This window comes from Aedes aegypti, chromosome 2 (genome assembly GCF_002204515.2).
Source record: "Aedes aegypti strain LVP_AGWG chromosome 2, AaegL5.0 Primary Assembly, whole genome shotgun sequence".
In the NCBI taxonomy this organism is placed as follows: Eukaryota; Metazoa; Arthropoda; class Insecta; order Diptera; family Culicidae; genus Aedes; species Aedes aegypti.
This window is the reverse complement of record NC_035108.1, coordinates 112624170-112650607: the sequence shown is the minus strand read 5'-3', so window position 1 is coordinate 112650607 and position 26438 is coordinate 112624170. Positions and strand designations below refer to the sequence as shown.

Sequence of the window (26438 nt, the reverse complement as noted above, 5' to 3'; positions counted from 1 at the left end):
GGATCTTCCGGAAGGCATATTTCATTTTTTTCAAGGAAACTTCCATGAAAGTGACTCCTTAAATCACTTGAATATCTTTCATGTTGCACGATTGACTGTTCCTACAAAACTTGAGTTGTTAAATGACAGTTAAGTATTATAAAACTGTTCAGGAAAGGAAGTTGATCATTTTTTCACCCGACTTGACCCAGGAGGACACCGGAATAACTCCGGTCACAGGCAAAATTTTGGACCACTTTCCCTAGCATAGAAAAATAGAAGAGTTTGGATTTCATATAGTGAAAGAAGTTTGCAAATCGGATAGAAAATAGCTTCACGAGAATTTTTTGAATTTTTTTTCTTAACCCGGTCGGATACGGGTTAAGCTGTAACTCAACACCATGGATTTCAAAGATGAAAAACGGAACAAGATCCAATTTGATTTGAAACACCTGATCGCTGTTGAACACATGCTAACTGAGGTAGAAATCATTCCTTGGGAGTAAACCACATAATTATTTGACTAGAAGAAAAACACAAATCCATTCAAGACGAGTAAATTAGCTATTATTTATTATTTACAGGAAAAAGAGCACTATAAATATCTTCCTATTTTTATCAGTAGTAAATGCAATTGCTTGTTTAAGGGTGTTGAGTAGAAGCATTAAATCTTATTGGGTGAAAATGAAAATCAAAAATATACACAAAGTTATTAGTCACATATTTTAAAGCATTTTTACGTCTGTTTTAGCTACGTTAATCTTTTAATGATATATTCATCAACTTAATAAAAATGTCAGAAAACACCCAGCCGCAGATGAATATGTTCAACACGCCCATCTGGAAATCCCTATCAAATTATAACAAACCACATAAAACCTTGAAAATCGACGAAAGTACATTTGCAAAGTTTCGATACAAACATCAAAATAAAATAGAAGAACACAAAACCGGTGTTTCACCACCGCAGGCTTTCACTTTCTGATGTTTCGAATTTTCCGTTCACTGTCACTGTCGTAGGCAGTTGACTTGACATCACCAGAATTTCCGGGCACCGCCGACGATGACGAAGGTCCAGCTGTCGCACCAGCTTTCATCATCCTGTACCGATTGATCACGCTTGCTGCCGAGGTGTGGGCTGTGGATTAAAACAAATGTATTATAAATGTTTATGGAAGCAGTAAAGCAGAAACTCACGTCGACTGTTGGTTCGCAGTAATGGCCGTGGGCTTTTGCCAACCCGTTTTGGGCTGAATTTACGATTCTCCTTGTTCAGTGTTAACGTCACCTTGGAAATGACATTGCCTTTCATCGAAGCGCGCCGCAGCACTACAGTGAAACAGAATTATCATGATGAGATTTGCAAAATGCGATCGTAGGAAGCCGATGGAAGCTTTCTTCAATTAGGCGACTTATCTTCCCAACCATAAGCACTAATAGGGGGGCTGGGGGCAAGAAGGACACCTTAAGATATATATGTTCAAATCATGGTTGATTAGCACAATTTTTGAAGATTATTCCAGTGTAGGTGCAAGCTCACCTCTTGTTCTAAATGATTTTATCGATAGATTTCAAAAATATAAGAAACACATGATGATTTGAGGCTTTTGAAAATGTCCCTTCTTATGAGGTTTTTAAACGAGACACGGGGCAAGAAGACCACCAGAGCAAAATGCCACAAATTTTGTATATTATTATTTCCCCGCCTAAACGATAAATTTTAGAGTAAGTAAAGACAAAAACTGAGGGATAAAATTTGACTTATAGTTACTATAGACTTATAGTATTTTTACTAAATTAATTTAGTTTTCATCTTATTTGACTGTAACAATAATAGTAAAACATTTCAGAAACCATTTTGAATGTCCAAGATGGTTTATTTTGATTCTATTTAGTAGGAAACATTGATTTAATGTAATATTAAACAAGAAAAATAAAAGTTCATTTGATTTTATATGAGAAAATTGCGGTGTCCCTCTTGCCCCATAAGACATACTGTTATTATATATGTAAAATTTAATGTCAAAAGGACTTTTTCGAAAAAAAATTCCTCACAGCTATATTAAACAATTGAAAATCATCAATACTGTGCGGAAAAATCAATATGTTTTGTATTTATTGGGAGTCAAACCTTATTTTTCAGTTATACATTCTTATAACACAGCGTAACAAAAATGACATGTTTGCGTGTCTCAAGAACCAAATTATGTGTCTCTAGTAGATTTGGGGCTGCTGAATCTGATGCCGTTCTCAAAAATGTTCCAGCACGTCACAATTTTTAGCTACAGGTCGCCAAAGTTGTACAAAACACTGCTTTTTTTAATGTTTACATGAAATTTAAAGTACAATTTACCATACTTTTTTGTAATCTAATCCACCAAACATGCAAAATAGAACTTGAACTTTCATTTCAGACATAATTTGATTGAAATTGCGCGATTAAATTTCGATAAAACCGATTTTTTCAACATGCTTGCAGTCTCCATACAAAATTCTTCGTTTCTTCTATATGGCAAAATACAACAATTCTCTAAACCATCAAAAAATAACTTTTCCGTATCGAAAATAATACAAACTTTGATGATAAGTATTGTTATACACATAAAGTTTGAATTCAGTGGCAAATTAAGTCAATATATTACCTTACAAGCTGGGAAACTTGCATGCAAGTTGTATGAAATAGTCATTTTTTGCATTTTCAACAGTTAATATCTCAAAAACTGGACGTGCTATGATATTTCTGAAAACGGCAATGGATTCAGCAACCCTTAATTAAGTGAATAGCGGTATTTTGGTGCTGGAGACAAAAACGTGTTCCGCAGTGTAATATTTCGCATATTTTGCGTTGGTGAGTTAAAGACATTTTTCAATTTTTTTGTACTAAACATTTTTAACTGTAATATTTACACAACCCTCAATTAGAACTCAATTTATACTTATCCTGCGTTAAACATCAAAAAATTGATTTGAACTACGTGAAATTAGAGGTGGCACTATTGCCCCGGGTGTCCTTCTTACCCCATGTCCCCCTAATAAGCCACATCAGCATACAAATTCATATAGGCATTATAATAGCACTATAAATGCATCACGAATAAAACAACACTTCCAACAGAAAAAAAAAACATATTACTGCATCATTAATGCTTTTAAGTCTGATGCGTGCCGTCATTAAATAAGCATTATATTGGCTCTATATTCATATATAGAGCATATTTAAATGCTATCCAGTGATTTGACAGATATACCACGTGCTTAGTGTCCATGTAGTGGTAAGAGGGAGCAAAATATAAAGCTGTCAAGCATTAAATTACTATCATATATGCGTATATAATGCTGTTATTAGGCTGCATTATCGTACTTACTGGTCACTTGGGTAAGTAAAGAAAGATCTTTCCATCGACTGCCTTTGATCATGTGTAACGTTTCGAACAATAAACATTTACCTTTTTTCAGTACATGTGGATCTACGTTGCTGCCTACCAGTACATTGGAAAACAACGAACTAGTTGCGTCCTTGTCCCCTTCGATGCAGAAAGTGCTGTTTCCAATTCCACCATTTTCATCAGGGCCGTCCGAAGTGTCGCTAGTGTCGTTGGAAGACGTAGATGAGTTGGCTACCTTTTGTCGTTTCTTTGCACTGGATGGTTTCGGCGGATTACTCACAATCAGCTTAGGAACTTTGAATTGCGTAATTGTGGTCGTCTTTTGTGTTTTAGTTGGCGTTTTCCTACTAATGGTTGACTTTACGCTCACGCTTTTCGCTTGAAGATTCAAGGGTCTCAGCGCTTTCGGCCTTTTAAACTCCAACTGCTTATTGTGGTCTTCTTTGGCTTTTTTGCGCTCGTTTTCAGACTCGGATTCATCGATATCGTTCAGCCGTTTTACGCCACAATCGGTTTCCATATCCAAACCATTTGGCGCAGGAAAATCAGCACAATCAGACAGGTTTGTGATTTCATCGAAACTCGTATCGGTGATGTTGACTTCCTGCATCAATTCGTTGTGATCATCATCGTCACTGAATCGTACGCCTCGTGTGTAAATGTCCAGGCGAGCCATTTGTTCCATCTTTTCCAGTGTCACGTTATCCAGCCTGCCCATGCTTCTGAGCAGCAAATAGTCCTGCTGAACAATTTCTGCACTCAGGGCCATGATTTTCTCCAGCTGTTTGTTCTCGTCCGTGTAGATCATATTTATCTTCATAACGTGATTTTTCTTGTAGTTTGACTTGTTTGCATCTATCTCGGAATCCTTTGCTCGCAAATAGAACCCAAGTAAAGTGGCAAGATCGGAGGAGCGAATTTCTTGGCGTAGAGCTTCCAGGCTTTTCATTGCGTCTTTGTATCGTTTTGCCCATCGGTTCATTTCATCCTTTTGACGAGTTACCTGTTTGTTGTAGCGATCGATGGAAGCTTCCAAGCGGGCAATGTCCTGTTCAAAAGGTGAAAATCATATTGTTATATTTTTGATGGTAAGTTTTTGTTGTAATAAAGAGCTCTTTTGAGATTAAATGTTTCACACTTAAATTATTTCACCGACCTCAGTAAAATTTTTCGCCGAGAACCCAACAGCTGAGAGCTCGATAAATTTTAATGCCGAATCTCGGTACTTATTTTACCGAGATTTCGGCAATCCGAATTTTTTGCCGAGATCTCGGCGAACGTTACCGAGATTCGGTAAACGTTTACCGAGAATCGTCAAATTATTACCGAGATATCAGCTGTTGGGTTCTCGGCGAAACCGTTTAAGTGTGTTCGTTAAAAATAGTAATATGTGATGACATACATAGCTTTGAAATGTGTAGTTACAGCAAATCTTCGCTCAACAAGAAAGAAATCAGAACACAGAAATGATTTCTCCGACTTCAGCAAAACGATTCGCAAAGAACCCAATATGTAGCTAAAATTCGCTAATTTTCAATACCAATCTCGACACAAATTTTACAAAGATTTCGGTGAACATTACCGATATTCGGTGAATTTGTTTTACCGAGATTCGGCAAATAATTAAAAATAATTAATAAGGTCTTAGCTACTGGATTTTCAGCAATCCGTTTACTGAGATCGATTTTCGAACTCAAGTGTTTCGCTATGTTGCACACTTAGATCAAATCATCGAGTTCGGTAATGTATTCATAGAAATCTTAACAGCTGAACGATCGGTAATCCTTTCGGTAAATGAACCAACTAACGACTTGTCGGTAAGTTACCAGAATGGGAGCCTATTTGCGATAGCCTTAGCGCTCGTGAAAAATTGGATAGAAAAGATGGTAAATGCATTGGATAAAATACTGTTCTTTCTATAGTAAAGCTGTTGGAATATATGATATTGTTACTACAGAAAAACAGACGTAACAATTAGAACGATTATCAATTTAAAACATAGAAACGCGAACATTTGCACCCATTGCTAAAATACTGTGCTTGGTCAACCACTGTTAAAAGTCAATTTTTTTTTGAAAAAAATGAATGCTCGAAGCACTCTTTCATACGAATTATAGTATTAGCAAATATTTCCAAGCGATAGTTATTCGGAAAAGGTCGCCGGGAAAAATATTTCCGATGACCTTTTGCACGGGAAAGGATGATATAGGGGATAGGCAAAATGATTGATAGGTCAAATTTTGCCTAAATTCAAATGCTTACAACTTTATGAAAAATTGATGAAATTGAATGCATCCGAAAACAGTCGACGGCAAACTTAGTCTAGTTTCAGGAACTTGCTTGGCCATGCATATTGGACACAGGACACCGGAGGTATTCCGGATTTTCCAAGGTCATGTCCAAATGGATTTTTTTTTCTGTCGCTTGTATTTTTGTTCGGTGTGAAGTTGTATAGATGTTTACAATTTTCCTAGAAACTTGAACTAATAGGAAGTTGAATGCCGGCGGACGCATTAAGATTCGGTGAAAATTCTCAGCAATATGACCATTTCCGTAAAACTGGTTCCGGAAAATATGGTCAGTCGTGTTAGTATTACCAATCATGTAAATTAGACTGGCCCTTAAACAAAAAAGTTGTACAACTCAACGGGGCACCCCCTAGATATGGCTTTAGGGCAAGAAAAAAGCTCTCTCAAAATTTCGACTCATTTGGTTGCTCTCCCAGTTGGCGCATTCAATTCGAAGTTTGTATGGAATATTCGTTTCAAATATAATGGAAATTCACCCTATGTCACTGTTTAGTTCCGTATACTAGTTAATCGCGTACAATTGAGCCCAGAATGACGAATTCACTAGTTTATACCCTAATAAACATAGTTGCAAATGTTGTATCTGGATTTAAACTCATTTTAATTGATTTTTCAGTTGTTGAAAGTTAGGCTTAGATAAGCACTCTCGTGCAATCATATATATGCATGCACCTTGTACCTTAGCTCGCCCAGCGTCATAGGTGGCTATGATGCGCTTATTGGCTACCACCCAGCTATGTTGAAGAAATACTAAGCAGTATTGCAAATCTACTTCGGATAGTTCAAACACCAACTTTCTCAATTTTAGTCATCATACAACCTTCTACAATATTATTCGCTATGGTATCAAGCAGTGTTTTTGACATTCTGAGTTAAATTGAACGTGATCAACAATTTTCCTGAACCAAACAGGAGATGATGTGCTGTTTCCCATATGTTTGAGCTTAAAATCTCATAGGGGCAATGGGGGCAATATGAACATACGGGGCAATATGAGCCACTCCGGTTTTGACCTCAAAAACAGTGTTTTAATGTCTAGTGTCATTATGATCTGCTAAAGGATGCCTCAAATAGCCACCACAATAAAACCGTAAGAATATTCGTTTGAACACTCAAGATATTTACAAAAATGTACAAATTTGTCCTTCGTAATGAAAAACTTATAATTTTGGCAGTTTTTAATTAAGCCTATAAGACAATTATATTTATAATTCTGGTAAATTTTACCAATCCTTTGAAACTTCTAATCATAATGAACAGTTCGTGAGTGAAATTAGATTGGTTCGTGAACAAAATTATTGAAAAACAATATATTATTTTCAAGATGGAGGGGCGGGGATAAATGAGCCACCTAGATTTAAGCAAAACAAACGATGTTTTGAACATAAAAATGCATTGCCTAAATATATCAGATTATTTTTTTACTGCATAGGGTAACCAATATATTTTGGACCCCTTTGGCCATTTTCCTGCAAATTTCCCAGTTTAAATCGAAAGTTCAACTCAATTTGCATGCCATTTGGGAAGATAGGACTATTTCGCACTTGCATCAACCGTTTGTACAAAGAAAATGTGTTTATTTTATCTGAAATTAATTTAATTTAATCGGTGCATCCATGCAACCGTTACAACACGTTACACACAGAAATTGGAGCCGTCAGAAATTTATCAAATGTAAACAAAAACTTTTTTCAAATTTCTGGACAAAAAGCGTAGATTTTTTTCGGTTTTCCATTGTCGATCGATTGATTAGACTATAGGTAAGCATATTATACATCCAGTGTCATGGACTTTGTCGCCAAACGATAAAAAAATGCCGGGGGTCCAAAATGTATTGGTGTGTCCAAAATAATGAAAAACATTGCTTCACAATTCAATTATTTTCGTCTTTTTTTGGATCCTACATGACCGTTTGGGTATTTTTATCTCGTAGAGGAAGTTTTTCTCTACATTTTGACATGTTCTTTGACTTGGTTACGCTGTGCAATTAATTAATTGGGACACAAAACGAAAATCACTTCCTTAGGGGGTCCAAAATACGACCGTTACCCTAGCCATCTTTATGCACCATTACAAGTGGAACACTTTGCTAGAAAATACGTTGAACCAAGTATCGCAATTTAATACTAGTATAACATGGTCTGTTTACTATGTATTATGCATCTTTAAAAAATAAGCCGCTAGAATCAATTATTTCAAGCAAAGCTAATACAATTTTCTTTCCAATAGTGTACTTTTCACCACTAAATCTTCTCTATACTGTTTTAAATAAAAATCATTCGATTGAATGAGGTGGCTCATACTGCCCCGTAGGGTGGCCCATAATGCCCCATATGGTTGGTGACCACGTAGAAAAACATGGTTTTCCAAAAAGATCCTGACATAATTTGCAAGTTGATGTTAACATTAATTATCGACGTAACATGGAAGATAACATTTTATAGTACAACTCACTTGCATTTAAACCTTATTTTTTGCTGTTTTTCTATACATTTCATGACGTTTTCCTTAGGCGGCCCATATTGCCCCGAATGTGATGGTCTGGGGGTGTTTTTCATGGAGCGGAGTAGGAAGCCTCGTGAAAATCGACGGAATAATGACGGCAGATTCCTACATTAACATCTTGCGGGAAAATCTGGAGGTTTCGCTGATCCAGACGGGCTTTGACGAGAAATTCATATTTCTCTAGAACAACGACCCGAAGCATACTGCCAAGAAGACCAAGTCTTTCTTCCGGTCTTGTCGGATTAAACCGCTGGAATGGCCTCCACAAAGCCCAGACCTCAACCCCATCGAGAATTTGTGGGCGATTATCGATGCCAGGGTTGACAAAACTGGTGTTACCAACAAAAATAATTATTTTGAAGCCTTGGAGCGCGCCTGGGAAGAACTAGATCCACAACACCTACAAAACCTGGTGAAAAGCATGGCAAAGCGTCTCCAGCAAGTCCTTAAGGCCAAAGGAGGACACATTAACTTTTAAATTGATTTTTATTTTTCTTAAATCATCTTTTCTGGGGCCAAGAAGAAAGTGGGCATTTTTTTATCACTATTTTTTTTTCAATGCAAATTGATTTTCTTTTTCTTTGAGTAAAATTCTTTTTTTTTATCAAAATTTCGTAAGTGCAACTTTAAAAGAATATCAAAAATAAAATATCAAAAAAGATTTAAGTGTGTTAACTTTAATTTGAACCAAATCAATGAGAGAAAACTGGTAAGGTGGGCACTTTATTTTGCCTATCAGTGTATGTACCCGACATGTTTCTGAGCGAGAACAAAGGGAACAGCAGCGACATTCGTCCTCTATAGTTTTCTTTCTCTATTATTTATTCCGATATAATTTCTGATACCACTTGAGGGTCTTCTACGAAATTGCAAAATAGTGGTTTACTGAACAACGGCATACTTCAGTGCAGCAAAGTAGGCCGTTGCATGACAGATACGTGTGATGAAAAACATGTTGATGAAAAACAATACAGTGTTCTGTTACAATATATTATGTTGTTTTTGAATTGTAAATTCATACAAGAATGATGTTGCTTCGACATCTAATTACAATGCGCTGTATTGTATCCAATACGTTATATTGTACATTAATGGTTTATTCCATTCACTGAATGATACGTTTTTATATAGCGATGAGAATGAGAATGCGATGAGAAATGGCAAAACATTGTGTACGTAACACGTTGCAGAACTCGATTTTTACAGCACTCGTCGTAATTATCCTACTCGACAAGCCTCGTAGGGTAAATTTACGACTCGTGCTGTAAAAATCATTATTCTGCAACTTGTTCCGTAAACTATGTACTATTTTGATTTTTCGATTTTTTGTTAAATATTATTTCACAGTTCTCTCCGTGTCACCAAGAAGCTTTTGAACGAAACTTTCACTCAGCTTGACGAAGAAATTCAAAAATTGACCAAGACCGAAAAGAGAGGTTATGTGCGCTATGTTATGTCAGCAGAGAGGGCATCATCTGTTATTGTTTTCCTATCGAATCCTGTAGATCAGAACGTTCAATCCTATGTTAAAAGTGCGTAATTTTCAAATAATCCAAGCAAAATGATACGAATTAGTAACGCACGAGTGCTGTTGCGTGCATTTATCGCACATACTGCAGAATGTGCTATGCAACTGAGGCCAACTGTACAAACAGTAGCACCGAAACTGTTGCAGCCTTCGATTGTCGCTTTCCAACAGCAGCAAATCCGCAGCAAGCATAACAAGGACCGGAAAAAGGAAAACAAGGGCGCCGCCAAAGTTCACATCAATGAGGAACAGCTGGCCGAAGTAATCGACATCGAAAGTCTGCGAACTCACATGGAGAAAACGCTGGAAACCATGAAGGAAGACTACATCAAAAACTTGTCCCTTCGTTCGGCCACCGGAGCAATCGAAACGCTCAAAGTGTCCTATGAGGGAAAGGACTACCAGCTGCAGGAATTGGCCCAGGTGGTCCGGAAGAATCCCAAAACGGTTGTGGTGAATTTGGTCTCTTTTCCGCAAACGATCCCAGCCGTGCTACAAGCCATTCAGAAAAGCGGCATGAATCTTAACCCCCAACAGGACGGAACAACGCTCTTCATTCCGGTGCCGAAAGTGACCCGTGAGCATCGCGAAGGCTTGGCCAAGAACGCCAAGACACTGTTCGTCAAGTGCCGGGACGCGATCAAGGACATCCAGAACAAAACGATCAAACAGGTCAAAAAGCAGGCAAACATTTCCGAGGATTTGAGCTTCCAGGTGCAGACCCAGGTGACGGCCATTGCCAACGGATACATCAAAGAGGCGGAGAAAATGTTGGAAACTAAACAGGCGGAACTGTTAGGCGATAAGTAGATATTAAATCGAATGATGTGTATAGGTAATGTTGTGTTCGAAATAAAGTTAAACCTCAAACTTACCGCAACTGAGCAAAATTTAGGCGTATCTGTTCATTGAAAATTGTATGAAATGTTAAGTACCGTAAAGTGCCCTAATTCAGTGCATTGCCTAATTCCGCGCATTTCATACAAAACGATTTATATATGGAAATACACATCAATATTGCAACAACTTTCAATGCCATTTGATGCTACTACTATTTAGAATAAGTTCGAATCATCAATAAAAGCAAATAAGGCATTTTTTCGCGGCGTAAAAAAAATAATCAGTTGAGGCCCGTCGAAGTTGACGCCATTTTTCTAATTTCCTTAGCGTCCGTGCTAAGACTGTAGGACAAAAACAAAAGCGATTTTTTTATTGAAAATGTTTTATTTTTTATGCAATTTTCTATGGAACTACTTGCTACAGATATGTTTCATGATGCCTCTATGAAACCTTATCAAATATTAGCATACTTATTGAGTCTCATCCCAAAAAGTAATGCGCGGAATTAGGTCACGTTTTTTTTTTTATAATGCCCTAATTCCGCGCACTGTTCTTCGCTGAACAATAAACAAGTTAAACATGCTATATTCGTCTTCACATCTAACTATTTCAATGAAAAGTGTCTTCATGCATAAATACGTTTCACGGGCAAGCAGAATCTCGGGAAAGCTCACTTACAGGGAAACTAAAAGCGACCGTCCAGAAACCACGTGGTCATTCATGGTGAGAGGAAAAGTTTGACCAAAGCCCATAAAAATTTTAAAATTGTTGTCTGAACAATATACCACAAGAGGAGAGAATCTATACATCTGTGCACACAAAATTTACTTAACATTGTGAACCACAAATAACAAAAAGTATGATATACGGGGAAGAGAGATTGCAAATGGCCATATTTTGTGAGACGTAATTTATGGATAAACTTTATGGATCTTCTGAGGTTTCTAGTTTGCTTAACAGATTTAAGTTTCAGGTACCCGTGGCATTAGCGGATACAATTGATTGAATTTTTTAAGACATATCGATTCCAAGCAATAATGCGAACTGGTTCTTGTGTTGTATGAACAATGCAGAATACAAATACCTATACTGCCCATAATCGCATAACAGTCCCATGTCGATTTTTGACCGATTTGCGTTTTTTACATAAATCAACTCAACATCGTCAGAAGATCGATAAAAACTGCTAAAAAAGTAGCCTTTGTTCCTAACTTGTACAAAAACAAACCCCACTTGTGTTGTCCCATCTTGAAAATATTCGCATAACAGTCACATCAAAGACCGTATAGTGGTCGGGCTCAGAATGGGTACCACTTCTAGTACTACATACGGTCTCTCGGTACTACTAGTTGTTCACTTATGTGTAACGAAGTAAAGGGAAACCAATTATACAGTGAAATCTCCATGAGTCGATGTTCTATGTCTTAATATTGACTCATGGAACCATACTTAAACAAAATTTCATGGTAACTATGATGATTCGCTCAAACAGCATTCCAAAGCATTTCTGTTCCAAGACTCGATGTTTCCATGAGTCTATGGTCCCTTCATATATCGACTCATGGAGGTTTGACTGTATTTAATACACACTTGATTACGGCATTGTAAATGTTATGTATTCACGTTGTTTCGATAATATTTTTAAATTAGTGGATATCACACATAATTATGTATTTTCAATTACGATACATTAAAGATTTTCATTTTAGATAAGGCTTATACAAATATTAATCTTCTTTTATGTCCGTACTTAACCATTTGGGTGGTACGAGGGGAATAAAAATAAATGAGGAACAAAAACAAAAAAAAATAAAGTTCATTCTACATTTTGCATTTAAATTTTGTGGATTAGCTTGATTCGTCCTGAACCAGGTTGTTTTGGAACACCTCGAATCATTTCCATCGTATTTCATTTCCGCATTATCCAAAAGATGATCATCTGGGTCTCTCATGACTGGGACTCATGACTGTAAGCGCATTCCACATCATGACGTGTGTTTTGAGAAAGTATTCAATCCTATGTTTTTTTATCTGATGATTGAACCATGGACATACAGTATACTATCCGTAACTCGCTATTCCGTATCTCGATATAGAGTTATAGAACGTGTAGTAAATGTGGGTTTTCATGGATACCTCGATGGTCCCTTTAACCAAAGTTACCCTGATGTTGTGTTCTTTAATACGATATTTCTCTAACTCGATAGTCGCCTTAACATCGAGTTACGGAGAGTTGACTGTATTATACAGTGATACCTCCATGAGTCGATGTTCCATGACTCGATATCGACTCATGGAACCATACTAAAAACATAATTTCATGGTTACTATGATGGTCCCTAGAAGCAGCATTCCAAAGAATTGCTGTTCCATGACTCGATATTTCCATGAGTCGATGGTTTCTTCAATATCGACTCATGGAGGTTTCACTGTAATAACTATTTTTTTACGGCCAAAGAACATAAATAGCAAATGAAACAACCAGTACTTCAATAACAATGAATGTTTTAGTAGCTGTCGAACGAGTCGATGAACATGATGGGACTGATATGCAAATACATTGGTATATTATATTGTGTATAATCGCATAACAGTCTCGCTACGATTTTTCTGCATTTTAAGGCAAATTTTCAACTTGAATTCAAAAGAAAATTTATTAGGTTTGTTCGTGTACTCAACAAATAGTGATATGTAGAAATTTAACACATTTCAGGCCAAATAGAGACTCAAAATGGAATGAAATTGTTTTCACATTTCAATCGTCTTTTTCTCAGTTTGTCGTTTTCCAACATGGGACTGTTGTGCAAAGAGGGGCAGTATAGGGGTAGTCGGGGCGGTTTCGCCAATGGATTGGAATGAGCACCTCTTGAAAACTGCATAAATTTTTGAAATTTCAACTGAAGTAAAATGCAACTCCAAAGCTGGCAAGGAAATTAAGGAATATGTATGTTATAAGTTAGTTTTCTAAAGTAATAGAAAAATGAATAAATTATACTCGAAATACCATCAACGTATTTACCAGTATCCGCTCATGTTCCAGTAGTCCGCTCACGAGTTCAAAAAGTAAGGTAATTTGAGTAAATACACAAAAAATGTCCACAGTATGATTCTATTTGTCGATTTCAATTGTATAGCGGCTAACGTTTTCAAATTTACGTTGTGTAAACTTATCATTTTTCAGTGTGGTGCACTGATGGAAGAATGTTGATGATTGATTGTTACATTTAAATTTAATCTTTTTGTAAAGAGTGTTTTTAAACACTAATTACTTTCCAGTTGAGTGAACAAAATAATTAAATTACATGATTCTATGAGATAATTTCACAATCTAAAATAGGTTGCTCATATCATCCCATCGATAAAAAATCGACACGAAAAATTACAAATTTTGAAAAATCATTCATTCATTCGTGAACTTTATAGGACAACGGAAATCGTGCGGATCTAAACATTGTTGGAAATAGTACAAAGAACTGATAATTCTATAATATTTTCTGCACTTTTATCGAATTTCCTTAAGGTCTCCAAACTGCCCCACATTCCCCTATACGAAATTCACAAGTATCAATGCCACGTTAATGAAAAGACCATAACAAATGTTTATCTTTGTTTCATGTGATGGTCATAAAAATATAAGAAATAAAACTAAACGGCTCATACAAAAATTTACCTTTTTTCATACAAAAAGTATTATGGAGGGTGGAGGGGGTTGTAAATTTTCTATTTCAGCGTTACGTAATGAATGAATTCTGCCTTACATTAAAATTAATGTTAATTTGATTGCTTCGCGAGTGCGCGGAATTAGGCGCTCTTCTGCGCGGAATATGGAAAAGCGTTTTAAAAGTGCGCGGAATTAGGCAATTTCTACAAGTGAACTATTTCAAAAAAATCTCAATTTTAAATTATAAATACAGTCTAGTTTATATTTTTCCCACAATCTAAAATGGATTTGCTAGCGATCCACTCATAAAGCTTTTTAATTGATGCAATACTTTTTTTTAGTTAATAATTTGAATCATTTTATTCCTTAACTGCGCTGAATTACGGCACTTTACGGTATATAAAAACCTACTGTTTGTAGTTTTTTTTCTTTTCTTTTTTTTCAGAGTGTCGATTAATTTTAAGAATGGAATTCCCTGATTTTCCCTGTCGATTTCCAGAAAAGTTCAGACCATTGCATTTGATGAGTTAGGTACGGTGACATGCTCTATTACCGTGAGGTTAAAAAAACTCAAGTTTCAATCGATCAGATAAAAATTATGTATGATTATTTTCAAGTTTTAGATAGTAGACCGTTTTATATACTTTGCATAAAAAATATGATTTGAACCATTTTGAAAATTTTATCCATAGTTACAGTTGTTGTTGTTAAACATACCTTTGTTCCAAATACCGTGCATCTGACCCCGACTGCCGGGTCACATTTTGAAACATCTCTCAATTGAACCGAACGAAGCGCATCAAAAATAAAACTTTTGTATCAAACAACGTATTGAAGTTTGCATGATTGATTCGGGAAATAAAATATATATTTCACTTCGCCATTTTGGAATTACCGTGACCTGCTCTAATTCCGTGTGCTGCCTAATACTGTGTATTTGGGAATTATGTGGATTTCTAGCATATTATATTATTTATTTTTCTAAATGATTGTCACAAACGTTAGCACATTAAGTAGTACCGTAAAACGGGGTAACTTTGATAATGCGGGTAACTTTGATAGTGCGAGACCCCCAACATACTAAACGAAATAACGAAGTTTCTGTCAATTAGTTAAGAAAAACGAATGCTATAGTAAAGAGTTTTATTATGACACTTTATGTCAAAGCTATTTTCGTTGGAATCAAGTGCATTTGAGGATTTTTATGCAAATATTAAAAATTTACAAGATTTTAGCATTTTTGCAACGCTTACAAACAATCTGTTCTACGACCACTATTTGATAAAATCATAATGAGTTCGTCACTTACCCATGATAGCCTAGTTATAGTAGAACATGAATTCGGTCTCAAATCTCTTAGCGAAAACCATTTTTACAAACTGGGACCATTTTTGTAATCTAAGTCAGAAATTTCCATATAGCGTTAAACGCCTAGAGGTATGCAACGCCCTATAAATGTTCCGTAATTCATTCAATCTTGTTCGATTTATACTCCATTATCAAAGTTACCCCAAAACAGAAAACCGACTTTCGATTATATGAAAAATTATATATCCATTCAGAATAAATCTTTTGGCAATCTATCAAGTGCAATCGATTGCTAGGATGTCAGTACTTGTTTTAAAAATATAAATTGTAATTCTTTGAAACAGCATGCATAAATATTGAAGTTTTCTTCGAAAAAACTATCAAAGTTACCCCGTTTTACGGTATTTAGAAAGCCATGACAAACTTGAACTAAAGTTGCACACACAAACAAGCAAAAATAATGTTAGAATGTAATCGCCTGGTGCCAATACACGGTATTAGGGCACGGTTGCTTATGTGTTCCAAATACCGTGTTTCAGTTATGATTCCAAAATGGCGAAGTGAAATATATATTTTATTTCCCGCATCAATCATGCAAACCTCAATACGATCTTTAATACAAAAGTTTTATTTTTGATGCCCTTCGTTCGTTTAATTGATAGATGTTTCAAAATGTGACTCAACAGTCGGGGTCAGATGCACGGTATTTGGAACACTGATATGTTTAACAACATCAACTGTAACTATGGTTAAAATTTTCAAAAATGTTCAAATCATATTTTTTATGCAAAGTATATAAAACGGTCTACTATATAAAACATAAATGACTTGAAAATAATCATACGTTATTTTTATCTGATTGATTGTAACTTGATTTTTTTAACCTCACGGTAATAGAGCCAGTCTTCAAAGATCATCATTGCTGCACAGATACTTTGAAAAGCATGCTTTGAAAAAATCAATGCTTCACAATGGATTTGCGCTTTTTGCATTTGGTTGCTCCTGTGCTCACTTGATCAAAAATAATGCATCATTGATTCAAATCATTTCAAAGCAAACTACATACTCTAGACCACGGTAAGCATAGAAAATAAATGGCAGTGTACAATAACGGTTTTCAGCTGAAGATGTCAGGGATCGAGCCTCCTGTCAATTTCCTTGACGTTCCTGGGCGTAGAATCTCGCTTAGATTATCACCCTTTTTCTTGTAAACAGCTTTCAATCGAATCTTATTCGTTCCAATCCATGCCCCATATGACGTAAACGGGAATGCGAAATGATTTTTGATCGGAAGTGAATTCGAACCTTAACAAGAATACGGGAATAAAACCTTGCCTGCAATATACGAAGGCTGAAAATGTTAACTTTGACAAAGAACGTTTCCAGTTCATAACTGTAGAAGTGCTCTTAGAACACTAACCTGATAGGCAGACTCTGTTCTAGTGAGGACGTAATACCAAGGAGAACAGAAGGAGAAGAAGAATTTGGTATTACTATCATTAGTCAAAACTACATATTTTAGTAACATAAATCGTTATATAGCTATTTCTATGAGCAATATCTATGAAAAATAGTCAAACTTGACCATCCGGTCATAACAGAACTTGCTTATCGGGTGAAATGGACTTTGAAAGGGGAACTTTTGATACGTTTGTTCAATTTGGGGTGCTGTATCGAACTGCCGGACGCTTCGAAAGTCGGACATTGGCCTTTTTCCTGGTGTTTTTGGATCAAATTCCAATGTTTTTCTACTAGAATCCATAATTCAAATGTTTTCTTCATACCCCATGCATTAAAATGTCGAAAAAATATTTTTTGGGTGATTTAAGGCCGGTGTCCGGAATTCGAAGCATCCGGACACTTCGAATCAACACGGTATGTCAAAAAAACGTTTTCCATGATTTTTAATGTGTTAGATCTTTTTCAGACATATCAAGGGATTTTTTATTTTCATTCATTTTCATTTTGCAGCGTTTGGTGGGGCAATGAGAGCGCAAGTCAGTCCAAAGCCGGGGGCAGGGATTGGTAATGGCCGTAATAGTCTATGCGGACCACTTGAACACCATCGGAAATGATAGGAAGGGTTGGGGTAGGGTATAGGAAATTGGAGAAGACTTGACACAGTAATGCGATTAATGCTGCAAATTGTAAATGTGCTGAGAGCAATTTAATTTGAGTTTTGAAGCTTGGTTTGATTTATTAAAATTTCAAACAATTGTACAAGTAAGAAAGAATGAGCTGATCGCTTTATAGAAATTTAATAAACAACAAAGTAATAACAATATGAGAGTGATGCTAAGAACTGCTGATGGCCCGATGCGACGCTTTAGGAGCTTTTGATAATGATTGAACATTACTATAAAGAACGAAATTCAATCGATGGTGACAACTTTACAAACTTTATCTTTTTTTTTTATGTACAGATATAAAATTATAATTCAGTTCACTGATTGGCGGTGCTGATTTATATAAAAAAAAAAAAATTGATATTATTAAAATGAAATGTGTTACTTACTCATGTGGTTCATACTTCCCTGACCAGAATTATTCTGTTTTGAGCATCTTTTTCGAAGCTATTCTATCCAGTTATCCATTGACTGCTTACAATTCTGAAATTATTCTTATTGTGCATGCTCATGCATTATATTAGTAATGATCATAATCATGCAACAGATAAGAAGGTGAGAAAGAGAGAATTAGGAACAGTGATTAGTAATGAGTTAATTATGTAGTTTTGTTAGAATAATAAACAATTAAACAGCACTAATGAATAGCTTAAAAAATGACATTACAGCATAGCTGAGCCTTTCGGATCATAAGACCGATGTATAGAAATAATTTGTTTCGAAATTGTCCGCGTGGTCTTCTAGTGCCCCTATTAGATCAGAATCAGTCATAGACATACATACCGAATGCTCGCCATGACCCTATGACCAACATTTGTATATGTATAGCCTTAGCTGATGTGGCTTTTCTAATAGGTAGTTCTTTCACTCATTGATTGTCTTCAAAACCTTGTCAAGTATAGAAAATTGATTTTATTTCATTTATGACTACATTGAAGCTACATTTTACTTATCGAGTATTAGGTATTATTTTATGTTTTTATCCCTATTGATATTATCAAGGCCAGAATTCCCAGTGAGTGAAGAATTTTATAGTACTAGAACACCATAGAAGATCGCTAAACATTACCTAATCATGGAACGGCTTTTTGCTCTATTATTTTAAGTAGATGCTATTGATCTCCCTTTGCTCCTATCCGCAACCCGGTGCACGCGCCCTGTTGGTTTTCGAAAACCTCGAAGAAGATTACAAACCGTCAATGGCATTCCCAATTACTACCCCACATTGCACATTCAAGGGTCTGACTGTGCTCCTAACCCACCCTCAGTTTGTAATCTTCTCGCCAGTTTGAAATTATATTTTCCCGAAGTGAAAGTAATTTTGATGAGTGATAGCCGTACTATGCAGTAGTTTAACCAGAATCTTTAGGTCAGAAGACAAAATCTAAATTTTGTAATAAAAAGGTTGCCATTGTTTTGAAATTCACCCAATATCTAATCAAAGCTACTAACAACAGCGATCAATCATCAAAACTCATCGCTCCCTGGAAAATATAATCCCAAGCCCAGGGCATATCAAGGGATTTTTTATTGCCATAAAAATAGGATAAATATTGTGGAGTTTTGAATAACAGTGTGTCAGAGATCAGAGTCCGTTGCATAGAGCCTTGTTCTAAACGTGGCAAGAATGTTTGGGCTACGTGATATGATCCATGCCTCCAACAGCGGCTACGGAGATGGTGTTTCTGTTCGAGCATAACGCCAATGTCATGAGCAGCATATTTGATCATGCCATTTTCTCCAGAAAAGACAGCTGAAACTGAAAGATTACATGAAAGTCTATTTACGACACATGAACAAATTCAACTGATACTTAACAACAGCGTAAAGCAACAACCCTAGATTAGTTGAATTCTGGATATTTAGATGTCTTAGATGAATCACTCTGTTTACACAAGATCGATTACTATTTTGAGAAATAACTTCATTTGTAAACCATTGACGCGTACTTAGTGAAATAGCGATGAAAAAATAAACAGTATTGGTTGCTAGGCCTACCAACAATGTTTGTTACCCATCTGCAGCATAGTCAACCTTGTTGAATGAGCCACAAATGATTCTGAAAAATGATGCAGTATTTTCACCGAAATGATAGGATCAAATCAAAGCCTTTTTGGATTGAAAAATAAGGATCGTGCATTCTCTTTCTCCTTGTTTTATGAATCAAAGCAACGCAATGCAAAGGCAATTTTGAAGACTGAATAGAGCATGTCACGGTATAACTGAAACACGGTATTTGGAACACATAAGCAACCGTGCCCTAATACCGTGTGTTGGCACCAGGCGATTACATTCTAACATTATTTTTGTTTGCTTGTGTGTGCAACTTTAGTTCAAGTTTGTCATGGCTGTGTAAATAGGGGGAGATCCCCCAGTACCGGACACTTAAGCCACTAAATTCATATTTCGAAAAATATTGATTTTATGGGCTCGTGTTACCCATTTGTGATAAATATTATCATTTTTATAGTGTACAAAAATAAATTTGAAAATATAAACATGAATTTTGACATTACATTTTGATGATGTATTTAAGTACCAAATTGATCGATCTTGAAAGGTGGCACCCAATACCGGACACGATCTAGAAATGCCTCGAAATCTGAAAATTTGAACATCATTGAATGTGTACACTATAGGAATGGTTTATAATTACCAATTCAATGCATTTGCATCATTTACAAGTATAATTTGAGTTTTTATTATTTTGCTAGATGCCTATCAAAAACATCTTCCATATATGATGAAAAATAGCACATTTTACGATGTTGTTCTGAATGTTAATTCTTACTAATTTTATTGCATGTTTGATACCATGATAGACGGAACCCATGAAAAATGAAAGTATTTTGAGACACTGACGCAATAATTACAAAGATATCATATAACAAATCAAGCTGTCCGAAACTGAGGGACAGAAGGTGCTTAACGAAAATTGTAATTTGTCCATATTTAGTTCGATTATGGTACAAAATACATTCATACTATCATATTAGGATTATGTTCGATCATGCTTGCGTGATCCAAAGTATTTTTTCATATTCAAAATAATTACTAAATAGGCTCAAAATTAAGGGGATACGTCAATTTTTTAAAGATTTTCAAACTTTTCTACTTTTTTAAAAAGGCATGCATATTTCAAGGATGTGTTATTCTACGCAAACATTAGTCTCCATAATAGCTTTCTTTTCTACTAATACACCTTCTTGATTGGACCATGATTTCTCAATGTTTCGACTTTGTCCGGTATTGGGTGCTGTCCGGCACTGGGGGATCTCCCCCTACTACTTAATGTGCTAACGTTTGTGACAATCATTTGGAAAAATAAATAATAAATATAATGAGCTAAAAATCCACATTATTCCCAAATACCTAGCAAAAGGCAAACTGAACGTCACCAATAGTATTAATGTCAACTTCGAATAGATTAATTATTTGAAATGGGCATCAATTCTATCAATGACGCAGAATGTCCATTGGATCACATCCGAGATATTATTGCGTCTATGCCATATGAATTATGACGCGGCTTTAAGCAAAAAATGCCTACAGGTACTACAGGTTACGCCTTTGGTTTCCATCAGAGGCGCGTCCACGTTCGAAACCATGGGTAGGACCTGGGAGGGAGAAACCAATACAAAATTTCGGTACGTCATAGTGAGCCGGGATTCCGCTGTCACGAACTGTCACTGTGAGCCCAGATCTCAAACATTGGACTAACATGGAAAAAGCGCGTAACTGATTGAAACACAATTTCGCATTTCATCAAAAGTGACAAAAATTGAATGAAAATCAATTCATGCACATAATGCAAGTAATGTCACGTGAGCACCTTTCAACTGATTGAATATGAAGCATTGAAAAACGCATAGTTTTACTTTTTCCAATGAAAATTCATATTTAGTGCATAGAAAACTGTGGCACTTTTTCCATGTTTGTCAGCAAAGATCGAAAGTACACAACAAAAGAAAACTAGCGGTTTTCTCCAAGCCTGCCTTGATTGTTGTTGGCAAGCTGGAGTTATCTTGCAATTCAAACAAACGTTGTTCTATATTTCGTGTGTAGTATCGGTGCCTCCCTACCAGGGTAGGACAAACGTTGGTAAATATTGTGTGCACAGTGAAGCAAAGAAAAAATAAACCCTGGACTTGGAATTGAAGTTTACTATTTTTGAGGGGCTTAAGCGCTATAAGTGACATTTTGGTCGGTTTTGAGTTGAGTTGAGGGAATACTACTGTTTTCAAACGTTCTAGTGATTGAAAATTGAAACTTCTATATGAGTACATTTTGTGAGTTCATTGTGAAATTCCTAACTCTTCAAAGATTTTATCCAGCGATTCCTCCATCGCTTTTCCTGGGACATTCTCCAAGATTCGCGGTCAAAACATCTTCTAAAATTCAAATAATTAATAATAAATCAGAAAATTCTAGCGTTTTCCCTCAATATTGTGTATTCGGTTTTATACACCTTCAGTAATCGCTCTAGATTTCGTCTAAGATTCCTACAAAAAATCTCTAGTAATTATTTGAGATTTTTTCAAGTAGGCCTTATATTTTTTTGTGGCGTTGTTCCAGGAATATCTCCAGGGAAATGCAAGGGATATGTTTCTGCAAAATAAATCTAAGAACTATTTCTAAGGAAATCCTAGTAAATAAAACTTTTGTAAGTTAATCCTTAATGAACAAGGATCGTTGCAATAACTCCTGAATCCTTCAAGAAGATTTTCTATACAATTTCTTAATGTAATCGAACAAAAATCAATCAAATCTCGGAATAGTATTCTACAGGATTTTCTGGAAGAATTACTCGAAAAACATTGGACAGAATCTTCACAGAAATTTGTGTAGGAATGATCGGAATTATTGACAAAAAAAATTGCTGTTGTGCAAACTGGTGTGGAAATTAGAACAAACTTTTAAACTTTTTAAAAATTGCATGGTATTTGAAAATTTTTTGGAAGAACGACATGAGTAATACTTGGATGAAATGCTGGACAATTCCTAGAAAAAAAATGGATTTCTGGGAGAAAACGTTGATGAATTTTTGAAGGAATCGTCATGAACAGGCAGAGGTATTCTCGCAGGGTTTCTTGAAAAAAAAAAAAAATCATCAAGCTTTTTTTCAAACACACTGGAATAAATCTTTGTTGAATTCCTCGGAAGAAATACTGTAGAAATCATTGGAAGATCGCCTAGAGTAACTACTGGAGAATTCGATTGAAGGATTAGTTAAAATATCTGTAATAAATTCTATGGAAAAAAGCTATGCAAAAATAATATCTGAGGTAGAAGCTTTAGAGTTCTGAAGGATTTCCTGGAGCAAATTCTTCTAAGCGTCCTTTAAAAAATTGCTGGATGAATTTCTGGAAGAATGCGTAAATAAATCTTTTGAAGAATTTCTGGAGAGATCCCTGTAAGAGACCCTGAAAGTATTCTGAATAAAATCACTATGATAGTTCCTGAAGCTTTTTCTCGGGGAATCCGAGACGAAGCTCTTGAAGAGCCTGTTGAACCCGTTATAGAGTCTGAAGATTTCTTTGGAGCATGTACAATGTTGGATCAGGATTCAATGCAAGCAAAATGAGGAAAAATATACTTTAGAGACCATTTTGGTTAACACCTTCCATGAAAAATTGAAACTTTTTAGAGACTTGCATTAAAAAAGAGACCAAGCCTCCAAAATGAAATCGACTACCAGTTCTGTTTTAAGGATCATTCATTGGATCATCTTTTATTATCATACGTATTAAAAAATGTGAATATCCCTTGTATGCATGTACTTTTGAATCGTGGGTAGGACAACCCTGTCCTACCCAGGTGTTTTCGTGCGTAGTACATGTCCTACCTGTCCTACCCACTTCCCGCGCCACTGGTTTCCATAATATGGGCTAATGGATTATGCCATCCCATCGCGGCAAGGTCGCATAACCAAGGGGAGGGATTTTGTGTTCCAAAATTAGAAAAATTGGGTAAATAACAAAAATACAAAACAGTCAGGTTTTCCAGTTAAAATTCCCGTATCAATTAAAATCGCGATATGCACATCGTAGATAAAACCGCCAAAATTTTGCTCTGTTGTTTAGGCCCCCAAATGGAATTGAAAATAATTGTTGGATTCATTCAAATTTCACCATAAACGGATTACCCTTTCTAAAATTAAGTCTCTAAAAACTTACCGCGTTCAGGTGTTTTCCATCCAGTGTGACAATTTTCTTGATACTTTCCACTTGGGCCTTCAGCTTGGATCGAAGGTTCAAAATTTTCTCCTTGCTCTGTAGATTAAAGTAATGCTCCTGGGCTTTCTTGACGGTCGCATAGCACTGGTCAATCCTCGAGCGCCATGTATTGAGCAGGGCCTCGCTTGGCACAGAGAACCCGGTTGAGGCCGATTTGGCAGCTGCCACAGCAGCAACGGCAGCAGTTTTCTGTTCCTCCAAATCTTTCAACCGTGCCTTCAACCGATCGATCTCGGCTGCTTGCTCGTTGACCTTCTTGACGAGGAACTCCTTCGGCACATTGGTTGGAATGATGTTCTGCCTGAGGGTCGTTCGGATCTTCTTCGCTCGGGATGCATATTTCAGTGTGTTGTACGTATCGTCGTAGGTTAGCGAGGAAGGGGACACATTCGCGATCATTAACGTTTGGCAATTTCCTCCCAAACTGTCCTTGAGAATACGAGTGAGATTCGAATCTCGATAGGGAATGTGTTTGAGGCCGTCAGCTAGCTTATTGATGCAATTGCCCAAAGCCAACAAGCTTTTGTTGATATTGGCGCCCTCTTTGAACCTAATTCCGATTCCTTTCGTGCTAGCCGCCCGTTCGCTTCCAGCGAGATCAATCATAGACAGTTTTACAGTTCGCTTCTGACCCGTACTCTTGTCCACCATTCTTATGTGCACCTGGAAGATTGCGTGACTTCGACTGCTCTCGGCATTCGCATCCGTTGGATGTTGCGTTCGATTTTGATTGCCCAGGGCCAACAAATCCAGCAGCTCTTCGGCATTGTGAATCTGCTTCAGGATCAATCCACTGACCACCACGCCACTGGAGTCCTCTCGGAGTTTCAAAGGACCGGTTTTGGTCAGCAGGTTCATCACGAGCTCATTATAAACCTCCAAATAGGATATGCCGATGTCAAACTTTCGCGAGGTGCTCAAGCTGTCGATCTGTCGGAAAAGTTCCTTCATCGTCAGAAACGTAATTCCCCGGCATTCCTCGTTGCCCAGCATGGTGAAAGTTTTTCCCGCCCCGGTCGCTCCGTACACGAACACCGAACAGTTGTAGCCATCCATCACGGATTGGACCAACGGTTTGGTGCACGTTTCGAAGATGGCCTCGTTGTTAGCCTCGGCGTCGAACACTTCGTCGTACTCCATGGTGAGTTTTTTCTTGACCCGTTTTGTGATGTCCCGGTGGGTCTGTTTCATCCCGTGGAAGAAAAACTCATCCTCGTCCTCGTCCGGGTCAAACATCAGGGTGGTGTGGTCGAGAACCTGTGTAGATATGAGATTAGACAAAATTTTATTGAATGTCACTATTCAATTTGCAAATAATAATGTACAATGCAAAAAAAATTTCAGTATTCCCTGAAATCCGAAAACAGTTACAATTAACACTCTTTTCCCCTTGGAACTCCATTGATTTTCAGTGAACCTAATAGAATGAATCTTATGAAATAGTTAGAATAGCGAACCTAGAAATAGTCCAGTTCATAAAACAATATCTCGTTAAGCGCTTGCAAATCGTAGGGCAAAGCATCTAAAGCTTTCTAAAATGATGAAATTCAAAAGAGTCATTACTCATATATTCATTTATTGTTTTTTTTTTTTTTAAGTTAAGAGCATTGCAATTATTTCAATGGGTAAGAATGACGCAACCGAACATTCACGTCTCACATAAGTTCTGCAAACGATACGAGCTAGGAAAATGTGATTCTTACTAAAAATGGCATCGCCGAACACGATTCCGTTGTCAAAACTTTCATAAGTATGCTCAATTATGCAACATTAACGAATTACTGTAAAGAATATAGAATTCGCTTAGGTAATTGCCTACTTTAAGGCGTATTCCGTGGTTCGTGGTGTTATTAATTTTAAAATTACTTAAAAAGTAAATGACTTGTAAGCGTATGGCCTTCATATTCGGTTTCGGGGGCCATGATTTAAGTAAGCAACGACATTTCCAATATTACCGAACATTGTTTACATAGGTGATCAATGTTACCCCATATCAGCTAAATCAAAAATTCACTTAAAACATTTTTTTAAACATGCTTAAGTCTTTCAAAAAACAAAATGCAGTATATAGTCACGAGCTATGGGTGGCAGTACTTGTTTTAAAAATATAAAATTTGCAACATTTGCATTTTCAAACGAAATATTTAAGAAATATTAAAAAAATTGATCAATGTTACCCCGGATTACGGTACTACAACACGTACACTAACACAAGCAAACTTGTTAGACGCAAAAAGTAATTAGTTTGAAAATTGTTTTCTATCAATCAAAAATCCATTGTACCTCTGTCTAAAAACGAATTCTATTATTTTTTTTAGACACATGGTGAGCATTTCAGTTCTAATTGAATGAATCACAATGAAAAATATGTTATTTTTTATAAATAAATACAAATATATTGGACATGGTACACTTACCCCTACTTTTTAATGGGGTGGCGTTGGCAGACTGCTTACGAGAATTTTAATAAGCTTTAATATCCGCAAATGTTGTTTTCCTTTATTTTGTTCCATTCCCAGCTTGAATTTGTCAAATTGACCATAGAAAAATTGAATTAATC

The 26438-nt window shown here is 36.3% G+C and overlaps 2 protein-coding genes across 3 annotated transcripts in view; one reads left to right on the top strand and one right to left on the bottom strand.

Moving 5' to 3' along the window:
- Positions 1-524: 524 nt before the first annotated feature.
- LOC5571700 (kinesin-like protein KIF18A) overlaps positions 525-26438 on the bottom strand; it is a 39659-nt gene continuing 13745 nt past the window's right edge. Inside the window, exons 2-5 of one of the 2 annotated variants that reach the window (XM_021842003.1) lie at positions 23819-25135; positions 3426-4413; positions 1177-1284; positions 525-1117 (exon numbers count right to left, since the gene is read on the bottom strand). In XM_021842003.1, the coding sequence (XP_021697695.1) occupies positions 954-1117; positions 1177-1284; positions 3426-4413; positions 23819-25135 (2577 nt within the window). In that variant the 3' untranslated portion in view covers positions 525-953. Of the gene's footprint in view, positions 1118-1176; positions 1309-3425; positions 4414-23818; positions 25136-26438 lie in introns of both variants that reach the window. The other variant, XM_001659794.2, reaches the window with a different exon arrangement.
- Positions 9627-10597, top strand: LOC5571701 (ribosome-recycling factor, mitochondrial). Its single transcript, XM_001659793.2, has one exon. It carries the CDS (start codon positions 9741-9743, stop codon positions 10515-10517), a length of 777 nt encoding a protein of 258 aa, XP_001659843.2. The 5' UTR covers positions 9627-9740; the 3' UTR covers positions 10518-10597.

Excerpts from the sequence above, each read along its gene's own strand:
- LOC5571701 (XM_001659793.2), top strand. The coding sequence starts at position 9,741 with ATGATACGAATTAGTAACGCACGAGTGCTGTTGCGTGCATTTATCGCA.